We start from the raw sequence: 14,908 nt of genomic DNA, 5'->3' as shown, positions 1-14,908 counted from the left end.
CTTTATCATTTTTATTTATCTCCTCTCCATTTCTCTTCTAATTAGTCATTACAGGGGCTTTCTAATTTGTGTTTGACTCTCATATGATGTTATTAACTAATGTGGATGTTGAAGTATTATCCATATGGCATTTGAAGTAATCAAATTCCTTAATATCTTCCATCTTAGATTTTAAGATTTCCACTAGGACGGGGTTATTTAATCTTTGAGTTAGCGGACTTCGTCTCATTGCCCCCTTACAAAGTTAATGGAACAAATTATGGGACTTTTGATCATCATATCGAATTTACCAACGAATCACCTCAGTAAAATGTAGGAGTATTACATCGCAGCAAAGCATGATTTTGAAAATGCATAACCTTGCTGCATAACTTAAGTCTGTAATCTTATATGGTGAACAAGTTTCTCAGCTTCGTTACTCTATCTCAGCTGGAGTCTGGTTAATGATCATTAATGGTGACTGCATTGCGTGAATACATCAGCTCTCGGCAACTTAAATCCCCTAAACCCAACTTAACCCGGCTTCTTTTATCACCCCTTGGCCTCTCATCAGCTGCCAGACGGCATTTGCATCCACCCAATTACCGCGATCCTTGTTTATGTTCGACAACATCACAAATCCAACCTCATCACCTTCTAATTCCATCAACTTTGCAGCTGCAACTTTGGCAACATCTAAGTCTACACAAACAACACAAGCACCAAGCAAAGCCCTCCAAACCGATGACCATGAACCAAACCCTAGTTCATTAATCATCTTCTCTGCCTTCCTTAGTTGTCCATGGTGCCCCATTAGTCTAATTATAGACGCTAAATGTTCAGGCTTTGGTTTAATTCCATAATTGAAAATCATGGATGTTAAATATTCATAAGCTTTCTCCAATGGCATTTGGCAATGTGAGCATGCCGCCAAAACATTCACGAAGGTGATGTCATCGGGTATCAATCCCTTCGTAGCTTTCAACTCTTCGAAGTATTGGATCACCCTATATGATTCACCATTATGTGCCAGGCCGCAGATCAATGCATTCCAAGTAACAATGTTCTTTATGGGCATAGCCCGAAACAATATTTCCGCATCTAGTACGCGCCCACATTTTGAATACATGTCAACAAGGGCACACCCGATGATCCTCGAAGCAACCAAACCATATTTGATAGCACAACAATGAATTAATGAACCCCATTTTAGAGCTGAAACACAAGCAATCCCACTTAAAATGCTAGAAAATGTGAATTCATCCATTATGACTGCATTTCTATGCATTTGAGTGAAGAAGTCAAGAGCTGCCTGTGCTCTATTCCGAACTACATAACCTGATATAATCGCGTTCCATGAGGATGAATTTGGGTTTGGCATGCTCCTCAAAATCTTAATCGCCTCGTTTATGTCACCAAACTTGGAAATACCATTAATCATTTCATTGTAGGTCACAGTATCAGGGCAAGGCATCTGATAAAAGTAATCAGATGCTAGGTCAAGCCTTCGGTTTCTGGCACACGCTGCAATAATCGAATTCCACGAAATCACATCCTTATCTCTCAATTCGTCAAACACATGAATAGCATCAGCTTCAGAACTGCACTTTCCATAGAAATCAATCAAACAGTTTGCAACAACAACACTCGATTCCAGTCCATATACAACAATCTTCGAGTGCACGGACATGCCTAATTGCAGCAACATCAGTTGACCACATGCAGCTAATGCAAGAGTAAAAGAGTATGCATTAGCTCGCAGTTCTGACTGATTGAGCTCAACGAACAGGGACAGAGCATTCCACAAATTTCCAGAATGTAAATACCCAGAAATCACAGCATTCCAGGACACCACATTTGGTTGAGGTATTTCATCAAACAGTTTGTGTGCATCGTCTAAGGACACAACTTTGGCATAGAAACTTACCAGAGTTGTACTTATATAGACATTTGAAGTAAACCCAGATTGTAAAACATAGCAATGAAGCTGTTTTCCATGAGAAACATAGTTATGATTTGTACAATATCGGATCATTTGTACCCATGTAAGACTATCATCTGGTTTGGTGCCCCATTTGATGGTTTCGGGTATCCCGGAAAATGGCAACCCATCTACATTGGTATGACTTCTACGGGTCAACTTGATTGGAGGTTCAGAGGTTGAGGAGAGAGAAAGAAGAGAGAGTTTGTGGTTTTGAGAATGATTGCTAATTGCTCTGTAAATTGCTCTTTGCATTCCTCGTCTGAGAAAAGCAACGATGTAGTGATGCTATGTTTTAATATGTTCGTGTATCAGGGCAAGTTGAGTCTTGGTTATTTGGAGAGTTAAGTGCACTCTTAGGCCCTAAACTTTCAACTTTGTTGCAATTTAGGTACTAATGTTTTAAATGTTGTAATTAAGGGACTAAGTAGTAACGTCCGTTATCTTTAGAAAAGCTCAGTTAAGTGTAACAATTGCAGCATGTTTTGGGCCTGAACTTTCAAGCCCCGTTTTTTTTTTTAATTTGTTCTCAAATTAAAAAAGAGCATATTAGTAGTTTTAAATAGAATTCTTCTACTGTACGGCAGCCTTCTTCCACTTTGCTCCACAAATTGCCAAAAATAATACTCTTTTTTCTTCAACCTTTTTCACAACCAACAGTGAAGATGACGGCTTGGTTTCCACCACCAAGGGTGCCTCCCAATCTTACTCCTCCTGATGGTAAGTTGCTTCAAACGAATTATACTTTTTTCCTTTTGTTGTTTGCTGATGTTTTCAATTATTTTTTTTTGCTTAATTTTTGATTTAGGATTTTTTGGATTGATTTTGATTATTGAATTATATTTTTGTTTGATTGTGGTTTGTTGAAAGTTGTGATTAAATTAACTTATCTACTAATTAGAGTTTAGGATTTGTGTGTATTATTATATAATTTTAACCCACACTCAAACACACATTTTATATTTGTTAAAGTTCAGTTATTTTGAATGAAGATATCATTAGTGAGGATTAATTAAGTATAATTTCAATATTTTATTTATTATGTTCTGTTTTATCGGATATAGTTTTATGTTCATTAAGGAAATTATATGGGTTTATCAATATTTTTTTCTTCAAACTTGGCTTTTTTTTTTAGCTTCAATTACGAATTGATGTAATGTCGTATTGAAGACAAGTTATATAATGTATGTCAAGTGACTAATATTATGAAAAAAAATCATTACCTTATACATTTGTCTTCTTTGATAATTTACTTTATGTAAAAGCATAACATTATGCAAATCAGTTATGCTTTTACTTTATGCTATGTACTTTATTATTGATAAAGTTTATCCATTTTAATTTGGCAGACATTGTATTGAACCCATGTTTAATTGTGCACCATGGTGGGAAATGGACAGAAAATTGTGATCTTGTGTATAATGGGGGTTTGGTCAATGTGTTTGAGGACATACCAGAGACTATATCAATGTCTTACATTAGAAATATTATCAACAAGTTAGGCCACAAAGACATAATCAAGCTACATTACCAGGACCCTAACAAAAATTTCAGTGATGGGCTTAGATATTTAGGCTTTGAGAGGAGTACCTTTAATCCTTTTTTGGCATTGCTCTTGAAATATAAGGTGATTCATGTGTACACAGAACATGAAAGTGTGGAAGTGATGAGTGAGAACAAGTCTCCTTCAATTGACTGGGATAATGAAAACAACAATCATGGACTTCAGCTGGGTGATGATCACAACCATCAATCTTTTATTTCTCTGCTTAGTTCAATGCATAACCCAACAATGAATGCAATTGATTCGTCATGGGACATAGACTATGATACCGATGGTACAGATGAAGATAATGATGAAGTTGTAAATGCTAGGGATAAGGTTAGGGAGGAGCAAAAAAAACAGATGTCATATGAGGCAGAGTTAGTGATGTTGAAGAAGTTAGCAGACACAAAAGGCAAGAGTCTCAATGACTTCTCAAATGACTTTGAGGGGGAAAGTGACTTGGATAGCCCTAGTGAATCAGATAGTGATGATTGTGGGTACTTACTTGGACCTGAACCTGATGCAAAGAACAAGAAAAAATATAGGTTCTTAGAAGATAGTGACAACAGACAGTCCAAGTTCTATATTGGCCAAGTCTTTGAGAATGCTGCTTCATTTAGAAAGGCAATAATTGACTACTCCATTGAAGTAGGAAGAAACATTCCATTTAGCAGAAATGACAAGGACAGGATGGGTGCTGTGTGCTCAAATAAAGATAAAGGCTGCCCTTGGAGGATATGGGCATCATGGGAAAGAGGCAAAAAAATTTTTATGGTGAAGACACACAATCCTGAACACACTTGTGGTAGGACATCTAAGGTGAAGAAAATGACATCTTCATGGATTGCATCTAACTATATAACAAAATTCAAGGTGAATCCATACATCAAACTTCATGACATAATTGAAACCATTTGGTTGGAATGGGGAATCAAAGTGAGTAGGTTTATGGCCTACAGAGCAAGAAAGAAAGGCCAAGCCTTAATTGTGGGAGAATACAAAGAGCAATACTCCTTACTCCCTAGGTATGCTGCTGAAATACTGAAGAGCAACAGAAACAACACTGTGAAGCTGAAAATGAATGGTAATGTGTTTGAAAGAATATATTTCTGCTTTGAAGCATTGAGGAAAGGGTTTATGGCAGGTTGCAGACCTTTTATTTCACTTGATGGTTGCTTTCTTAAAGGGCCATTTGGTGGACAACTTTTGGTTGCAGTTGGTAGAGATGGGAATAATCAAATGTTTCCCATAGCTTGGGCTGTTATGGAAGTTGAAAGTACCCAGAGTTGGACTTGGTTTCTAGAGTTGCTAGCTTCTGATTTGGGAACAAATGAAGGTGCAGGCTACACCATTATGTCTGATCAACAAAAGGGACTCATTAATGCAGTGTCAAGTGTTTTCCCACAAGCTGAATCTAGGGTATGTGCAAGACATGTATACTGTAATTTTAGGACAGTATTTGGTGGTGGTATGGAGTTTAGAAAACAATTTTGGATAATAGCTAAAAGCACTACAGAGAATGAATTCAAGGCTCAGATTAAGGTAATGAGGGGATCTCTAATGCAGCAGCTGAAGATCTTTTGAAAAGAAATTACCGAAAGTGGTGTAGAGCTTTCTACACTTCAATGTCAAGCTGTGATAGTGTCGACAACAACATGAGTGAGGTATTCAATGCCTATATTCTTCATAGCAGACATAAGCCTATCATTACAATGCTTGAAGATATTAGGGAAGGTTTAATGGAAAGACTATACAAAAAAAGAGATGAGGTTGGAAAAAAAGGATCTGTTGTTATGTCCAAGAATTCAGCAACAAGTTGAGAAACATAAAATATGGGCCAGAGGTTGGAATGCATTTTGGGATGGTGGTTTCTGCTATGGTGTTCGGGAGGGTGCAACTCAGACTAAATTTGTGGTGAACTTAGCTGAAAAAACATGTAGTTGCAATGCATGGCAAGTTAGTGGAATACCTTGCAAACATGCAGTTGTAGCAATATGGAATAAGGTTGATGAACCTGAGTAGTATGTGAATGACTACTTTAGGAAGGGAGTGTATATGAAAGCTTATGAATACCTGTTGGAGCCATTAAATGGACCACAAGAATGGCCTGATTCAGACTTAGTAATGATTGCCCCGGCTCTAAAAAAGGTACAACATAGACCTCAAACAAAAAGGAGGTTGCAAGTTGGTGAAGTTACAAAATCAGGAAAGATGAAGAAAGTAGGGACTGTGATGACTTGCAGCTTATGTGGGATCCAAGGACATAACAAAAGAGGCTGCAAGAATGTCCAAACTGAAACATCTAAGAGGTCTGATAATGGAGAAGGTACTTCACACACTAATAGTGCAAGTGTGCCAATGCATAATAGAGGAGTTGGAGTTTACACCTTTCCTAATGGATATCAAAGACAAGCAAATGTAAGTCATGTGTTTTAATTAATTGTATTCTATTTAATATGTTGCTTCAGATTTTTAACTTTAATTGATTCCGATCTTTTGTTGCAGTTTGTTCCCATGCCTCGATCTACGCAACATATACAACCAAGGAACAATCAAAACCAAGCAAGGGGTGCAGCATTCTACTCAGATTATGAAGGAGAGCAAAGTGTATACAACTTTACTAAAGACTATCATTGGTCACAAACTGAAGTGGGATCACAACATTCACAAACAATAACAAGCCAAGGATTATTAGATCTTGCAGCTGCGAAAAGACTTCGGAGAAAGAATTCGAAGTAACAAGGTAAGCCTTTATCAGTAAATAATTTCATTAAAGTCCATTATTATTTATAGATTTCATTAATACTTAGTTGTTCAGACCACTTAGATACAATTAAGATTTCACTTACTTCTTCTTTCTTTTGTTCTCCTCAACCAAGTAAAAAGCTTAAAAATTTTAACAAACAAATTTTGGATAATTATTGCAGATAATACCTGTTTCAAATAGCAAGGAGGAAGTAGCACAACTAAGCTACTATATATCAAAGAGCAGAAGATAACATTTTTGGCTTTCAAATGTTAATTGCTATGCTTGAAGATTTTTTTGGATTGAAGTTGTTGTCTTTGCTCCGTTATTTATCCTTGTATTTTTTTTACTGTTGGAACAAATTGCTTTTGAACTTAGGTTTAATTTGGTTATGCTGCTACAATTAATGCAGATGATGTAGTTATTTTTTTTTTTTTTAATTAATAGCTACTCTTAACAGAAGTTACAAAAGTTAACAGAATGTTGGATGGAGTCCCTTAATTGCAACATTTGAAACATTAGTACCTAAACTGCAACAAAGTTGAAAGTTTAGGGCCTAAGAGTGCACTTAACTCTTATTTGGAGGGGTGATAAACATCTAATAGTAAAAGTGTAAAATTAATACTCTTTTTAGATAATAAACTAGCGTGTGATCCGGAAAATGCCTCAGGTGTTACTGTTAATTTTTTTTGTATGGTTTAATTCGTGTGTATATTGTTTATGGAAATCATATTTATTTTCTTTTTAAATCATTTGTAATACCGGTTTAATCATATTATTTTCTTTTTATCATTTGTAATACCATGTAGTCAGTAAGTTGCGTTATGCACTGGATAATCTTGACCAGAATTCATTGTCATTCTTACTTTTGGAACAGTGGAAATATGTCAAGTGTGCGTTAAACCAATAATGAAAAACATCATAAAGTGCATAACAAATTTTTTTTTGGCAGACAATGCTCTTATTGTAGTTGCTAATCATCATAATCTTTTCGATTGCTGCTTCGATTCGAGCTTTGCTATATAGTTGGTTGGCTACTTTTTGGCGGTTGGGTTGTCCTGTTGATCTTCTTCCCTGTATTTTTGTATATGTATAATACGGGTGTTAGTTTTTGTAATGGTTGTTATGGTGATTATTTGTATTGATAATGTTTCCGTTCCTCTTTTTTGTGGTATTTTCTGCTTCTTCATTTTGGGTCGGTTCACCAAGAAATTGACTTTCTATATGTGTGTTCACCACTATCATCGAGTACTTGGCTTCCCGTTTCGACAATTGTAGGAGTTTTTGCATTTATGACGTCTGCATCTTGGAATTTCTCTTACAATTATCAATATCATGTATGTGTTAATTGTTTACGACAATAAATTAATTTATTTTGTTGTTTTATACTTTTTTAATGCTTGCCATTTCTTTGTGTTGCTGTTCCTCGTACGATTTTTCTAGTTGGTAGTTTGTCTCAAATGTCCTTTGGCAAATCAATTCAGTTGTCTCACTCCTTGTGCTGACCTTGACCTTGAATGCTGTACAGACATCATAAAGAAGGGCACAGTGCCAGGACGACTCTCACTTGTGTCTAATGGCGAAAAGTTCGAACTCCCAAGATGAAACTGAAGACAATGAGGTAAGTCTTTCTTTCTCTAAAACCTTCAATACATCTTCTATCAAAAAAAACTTGTTACTTTGCTTGAAAATATCATTGATGATTGTCAAGAAATGAATGATGATTTTTCAATCATGAAAAAAGAATTGAAAATTTTAACTAAGCAAAGGATTGGGTGGAACTTGAATATAAAGATATGTTAAAAGACCATAAGATACTGATGAAAAAGAATGATGAACTTGAAAAAACTGTGGAAGAGAAAGATGCTGGGTTAAACGCACTAAGATACGAAAAGTCTCTCGCTAAAGAAATTGTTAACCACATAGTGCCATTCACTGTGCTAGAAGATGAGAATTCGAGTCTTGAAAAACAAATTGAATCACTAAATCATGAATTAACCGAGTTAAAAGAATCAAGACAAAGATCCAGAATTGTTCCACTCATGCTATCTCATGATGCTAAGTTAAGTTACGAACTTGATAAAGTGAAAAGAGAATTAGAAATTATATTGATCTAAATACTTCTGTAGAATTCTTAGAATCACAATTGACTATTGGTCGAAAAATGTATGAAAAATGGTCATATGGTCTAAAAGCTCTCGATTATTTGTCTAGTATAACTAACGATCGAAACAAAACTGGTTTAGGATATACAGGTCAGCAACACCGTGTACGGCATAGTGCCAAAAATTTTGAAAGTGACTTTCGTAAAAGATAATATGTTGATCTACCTGAATATTTGATTTGCAACTTCTGTGGAAAAAGTGGACACCTTATGGATAACTGTAATATAGAGAAAAGGAGTCTTGCAAAAAATGTAAAGAATGTAAATCAAATATGGGTTAGGAAAGATCAACTAGAAGCTCAACGAAAGAAAAAGGGACCCAAGAAAATTTGGGTTCCTAAAACTAACAAGTGATGCTTTTGCAGGCAAACATGAGAGGGAGCAGCCTATGGTACCTCGACGGTGGCTGTTTGTAACGCCCCGACTTATAAGCTTCACTATTAGGTTAATTAATTACAAAAATTAGCAGCGGAAGACCTTCCTAGCTTAGTCGGTGCGTCACTGCCGTACTCTCCACACAGGAAAGCACAAGGCAACATTCTTTCATATAATTAAACCTCTATAATAGTGGTAGTAATTCTAGAAATATATATATATATATATATATATATATATATATAATATATATATATATATATATATATATATATATATAGCTTAAGCATAGCTGATGCTACGTAATCTAGTGATCATAAACTTGTATTTCATAACCGTCATAGTCGCATTAAAGTAATTTAATCCTCACTGCTACGTCATCCCATCTTCGTATGCATACCTAAAACAGAAAAAACAAAACGTCATGAGCCGAGGCTCAGTAACATACTACTCTAACAATGTAAATTCATTTCAATTCATTTTATTTGCAAACAGGGAGAAGAGAATATAGTAAAAATCATTTCGTAAACATACACTTCGAATCAGGAATTTAAAAGTCATTTCCGTTCATATTATCTCCATTATCACATTTCATTATCAGAAAACTTCCTTTGGTTACTTTGGCGAGTACAGAGAAGGCATGACCACCGAGGATATTCATCCCCCGTCAGAAGGTGACATATAACATCATAGATCATAACAGAAGGCAAAGCCACCGAGGATATTCATCCCCCATCAGAAGGTGGCATATAATGCCAGACATCGTAACAGAAGGCAAAGCCACCGAGGATATTTATCCCCCATCAGAAGGTGGCATATAATGCCATAATGCGGGTGCCACCGAGGACGTTGTCCCCCATCAGAAGGTGGCGTTGCCGCCAGATAACAGAATGACACGTGCACGGCCCAGAAAGCATAGTACTGCCATTCACCATCTTTCACTTTCATTTATCATGTTTCGTTTCTTTTGAGTAATTTTCAGAATTCATAATAAAGTCATTTCATAACATCATCAAATCATTAACGTAGCCAAACATTTCATATCCCGCACACCATATAAAACATAGCATAAACATTATATAAAATCACCATAAAACATAGTTGGAAGAGGAGTGCGGGTGTTAGCAGTAGACGTTACATAGTCGCACATTTTATATCCCGCACACTATATAAAACATAGCATAAAACATTATATAAAAGCATCATAAAAGGTAGTTGGAAGGGGAGTGCGGGTATTAGCAGTAGACGTTACCTGGAATCCTGCTTAACAACCTTGATCGTGGTGAAAGGCGTTGTAATATCTCTTCCTTTTTAATCTAATAATCAATTCACGGATCAATAAAAGATTTATTAATATTTTATTCGGAATTCTGAGTTTACTGATCCATTTCCGTCATGTGTCCATTTTAGGAGATATATATATTAACGTCTTTGGTGGTTGATAAAAGGTCGTAGGCGCCCTTTCCACTTAACAACTTAGCGTCTATGCTATAATTCACGGCTTCTGAATATGAACGTCTTATTATAACCTTTTCATATTTTATGAATTTCAAAACGTTATAGTTCTGTTAACCTTTAAGTCAAAACTTCATTCTATTAGTCATAGGGTCCCTTTAACATATTATTCGTCATTTCATGAATCAAAACAGTGGTCATTAATCTTATGGTTCATGATTATACTTAATGACTTATAATTATAAAACTCGTAATAGAATTCTTTCGTTCTTGTAATTTAATTAACTACTACCTTAACATATACAAATTTAACAAGTGAACTATACTTATTTACTATTACTTTTTAGTTGATATATTATAATTATATAAAATATAATATTAAGGTTATCACATACTACATCATTATCTAGTCTCATAATAATCAAATTGCAAAGGTTATATATATATATATATATATATATATATATATATATATATATATATATATATTATATATATTATATATAATATATATATTATATATATATATATATATATATGACATATATTGTTAAGTATCTATATCTATATATATATATATAAAACAAGGTTCATTCTTGCCACATGTCAGTTAACCAATTCATTTTGCCACGTGTCATGATTCTTGCTGCTACATGCCACGTGTCTTGCGGGAAGGAGTGCAAGTGAGCATCATCCTTCTTTAATAATGTCAATTATTACAGGTTTCCATATACGATTAGTATAACTGATTGACAATCATAATCAATTAATGCACCAATTGCAGATTCTTTTTATGGGAGATTTTTTTTTTTACATGGAATTTATTATAATGCCCTTCATTTAGCTCTATAAATATACATGAAATGATATTTAGTCTACAAAAATCAGTAAAGGAAAAAATAAAATAAAAGTCCCCAATTTTCAACCATCCTACTTTCACCATATCATTGCTTAATGCTTACACCTTTCTTTCTTAAATTGTTTCGTATAGCAGTAATTATGTGATCATATATAAAGGTTTACATATATTGCTTTCACCAATTTATTGCTTACATACACTTTCTTCTATAAACGCATGTGACTGAAAATGGTTATGCACCTTTTTGTGTGGTTACATCCATATTGCCACAGTTGGAAAGTAAGAGCTAGGTTATTGAGGTTATCTGATGAAATTTACATGGAATAATTCAATCTGCAGAATAGTTGATTTTTAAATGAACTATACTAATTTAAATTAAGTTGTACTTTTCTATATAAATCTAAATATCATAAACTCAAATTAGATATGAAGTTATGTGCGTGCGAATTAAGGTGTCATTGAGGTTACAATTCGTCAACAAATAACTTAATATGTCATTGAGGTTATAATTAGTCGATAAATGTATTATGGGTTTCTTGAACATGTGGAATTAGATATTAATTTGTTTTTTCTTTGCTCAACAAAATTGATATATATATATATATATATATATATATATATATAATATACCATAAATTACGGGTATTAATAAGTTGTATTTTACCCAAACTTTTAGCCTTATTTAATGATAGATAAACAAGACTTTTACATAGAGTTTTATTGAGTGATAGCCTTGAAATAATTTTTTTAATTTTCATCAAACTTTATACATTAGAATAATGTTAATAGATTAAAAGGATTTTTACATTCCTTTAATTAAATGAACAAAAATTTATATTTCAACGTGAATAATGTAAAATTTTGATTTTGTGAAGTACTTTTAGTTGTACTTATAGATAGATAACATTTTGGAGTTATTTTCTAAAATAATATGAATTTATTTATTAATTTTTAACTTCTAAATCATCACTTCTGATATGTAGAACAATGGGTATGGTTTCTGATATTACTGGGACTAATCGTAATGCGTGGGTGCAACCATAAATATTTATCTAGGCTAATACACTTGCTAACGAGATAACATATATACATGAGTTATATTATCACACCATGCACATTTGACATAATATCCATAAACTTTCCACACCGAGGTCTTTTTTTTTTTTGCAATTTTAATTAATAGTTTAACACTAACTTAATATATCAAAATCGAACATAGTTATTACAACTTAGAAAATTCATGATAACAAGTTCATTAGAACATAATAATAAAGCTATAACTTCTACTTTACTCATGTTGCTCTATTCATTTATTTAATATAAATTATAAAGTTTTTGTTTCTTTAAGCAAACTACCTGTTTTATAATTACGAAAGTCACTGAGTTGGTGCTTGAAATCTTGATCTCAATTTTGTAAGGAGCAGTCAATGTGAGATATAAATAATGAAATATATTGTTTATACATGTAATAAGTCAAACTTATTTTGTAAATAAATTTAATTGGAAAATGTCTTTTTACTTTATTTTTTGTTAATTTATATTTAGTACATAGGATAAATTACAATGTCACGACTTTTAAGTCAACAATTTCTAACTAAATATTTAATTATTTACACAAGATTTCAAGGAACATATTGTAAAATATTTAAAAACTAAAATTTGAGGTGAAATATTAATCAACTTTTCGATCTGATTGAACACAAGTAACCATCACAACATATATATAAATGATGTAAATAATATCGAATCTCAAATATCAAACAAACTGAAAATAGAATTGATAAAATTAAGTATTTTTTTAGGTGCAAAAAATCGAAATATCATTTGTAAAAAATAGATCAACAAATTTAAGGTTGTAATTTTTGGCAATTTCGTACGAAAAAAATTGAGTTTTGACAATTTTGAAGGGAAAGATAGAGAATGAGGGAAGAGGAACGGGGAACGAGGGTGTATAATGCAGTGGTGGATGATTAGAGTGTTAGGTTAGTAGGTTTTATATTCAATTACTATTATGTGTATTGGGAGTACAATAAGTTTATGTCAGAGTATTTCACTTTTGGTCAAAACAAGTCACTTTCACGTCCAAATGAGTTACTTTTAAATTCAGAATGGGTCACTTTTAATGTTAAACAAGTCAGTTTTGTATAATTAAATTGATCCATTTAGGGAATAAAGTTACCCATTTTTTCAGCTGGGTTATGTATTCAACCACGGACAATTATATGTTACTATTTCAAGAGTTACAAGCAAAAAGGTTATCAAAATCTTAATACGTGATAAAGATTGCGGAAACTCATATGTTTCAACCAATGTGGTTTATAAGGAAGTTTCTCAAAATGTTTAAATTGTGTATTGAGTTGTAATTGACCCAATTTTGTATGTATCAATTTAGATAGTGTAATTATTTGTTTGGTTTTTTATCATAATGTGTTGTCAATTCAATTTGATTTTAATCAATCTCATTAAAGAAAAATGTTGCTGACATTAATAAAATTTCTCTTTTTATCTGATAAATGATTTATAATATCACATATAAATATGACCTTCCGTGCATTTTTGCACGGGTTAAAAGCTAGTTATCACATAAATTATCGTTTAATCGTTTATTAATTATCGAATCACAAGTATTATATAATATATAGTGAGTCTTTTATTATGTATGTGTTATTAACTAAATGGATATAATTGACTAACCATCTCAAATAGCTCACTTATTTACTGATTTAATTAAATCAGCCCAAGTTGTTAATTTATCCAACCATTATCTCAATTTGAGAATATTCTCAAAGCCCAACAAAAATAAATAACAGAACATATAAAGGGAAGAGGTATGTTTTTAACATACCTCTGCTTCAACAGAATAGCGTGAACCAGAGAGCAGGGGAGGAACAACGAAGCTCCAGCGACTGAAGGCGAGGCGAGGCAGAAAAGTGACGGCACGACGAGAGGCGCGGGGTGAGGTGGTAGCTCGACGGTGCTCCGGTGGTGTTGGGACGGTGCGAACAGCAGACCAGAAAGAGGAGAGAGAGAACGAATTGGCGAGAGGAGAGAGGAGCTGAGCGAGAGAGATGAGGACGAGGGAGAGGGGCGGCTGGGTAGGCGAAGGCGCGGTGGTTGGCGCAAGGTGGTAGTGGCGAGGGGCGTCGGTGGTTGTCGGCGGAGGGTGGCAGCCACAGAAGGTGGTGCTGCGGTGGTGTTGGTTCGAAAAACAGAGGAGAGAGAGAATTGCGAAAGAAAAAAAAACAGGGGATTTGAGGGGTGTTTTGGGTGGTGTTTTCCGGCGAAGACTCAAGTGGTTTGAGTGAATGGTTTGAGGGGATAAACATGGCTATTTATAGTCATTGTTGAGCTTCAACCTTTGCCCAATTGGTTTGATGAATTTGAATGGATAAAAATGGATTATTGGATAATTTTGTTTGATTAATGAATTTTATATGAACATGAGTTTGATTGAGCAAGAATAATCTATTTAAGAGTTAGGAATTTATGGATGGGTTGTTTGAGAAAAGAAAACTAAAATGGGTTGAAGGAGAAGAAAACGTTTTTCTGTTTCTTTCAATTTCTTCTTTTTCTTTTTCTTTTTCTTTTCCTTTTTCTTTTTTTTTTCTCTTTTTTCTTTTCTTTTCTTTTTTTTTTTCTTTTCCTTTTTATGTCATGAATTTTTTAGTAATTAATTTGTTATTTATTTGTAACTCTTAACCATACATAATGTATACATATTTTTAACGAACTAATTATCCATTGGACATAAAATAACGAAATTCGATTATAACTAATTATTAAATGAAAAAAATTTAGCCACT

General features: G+C 33.6%; 1 protein-coding gene and 1 long non-coding RNA gene across 2 annotated transcripts; both read right to left on the bottom strand.

Annotated features, from left to right (window-relative positions):
• Positions 1 to 248: 248 nt before the first annotated feature.
• LOC104892656 (putative pentatricopeptide repeat-containing protein At5g47460) lies at positions 249 to 2,358 on the bottom strand. The gene has a single exon (XM_010678640.3). It carries the CDS (start codon positions 2,213 to 2,215, stop codon positions 503 to 505), a length of 1,713 nt encoding a protein of 570 aa, XP_010676942.1. The 5' UTR covers positions 2,216 to 2,358; the 3' UTR covers positions 249 to 502.
• Positions 2,359 to 9,096: 6,738 nt separating this feature from the next.
• On the bottom strand, positions 9,097 to 14,594 carry LOC130591562 (uncharacterized). The gene is made up of 3 exons (XR_008969346.1): positions 13,951 to 14,594; positions 10,044 to 10,107; positions 9,097 to 9,191 (listed from the first exon to the last, which is right to left on the bottom strand). It is a non-coding gene; the product is annotated as an uncharacterized LOC130591562 (long non-coding RNA).
• Between the last annotated feature and the right edge of the window lie 314 nt (positions 14,595 to 14,908).

The sequence above is a fragment of the Beta vulgaris genome, chromosome 5 (assembly GCF_026745355.1).
Source record: "Beta vulgaris subsp. vulgaris cultivar EL10 chromosome 5, EL10.2, whole genome shotgun sequence".
Lineage (NCBI taxonomy): Eukaryota > Viridiplantae > Streptophyta > Magnoliopsida > Caryophyllales > Amaranthaceae > Beta > Beta vulgaris.
This window is presented reverse-complemented; position numbering and strand designations above follow the sequence as displayed.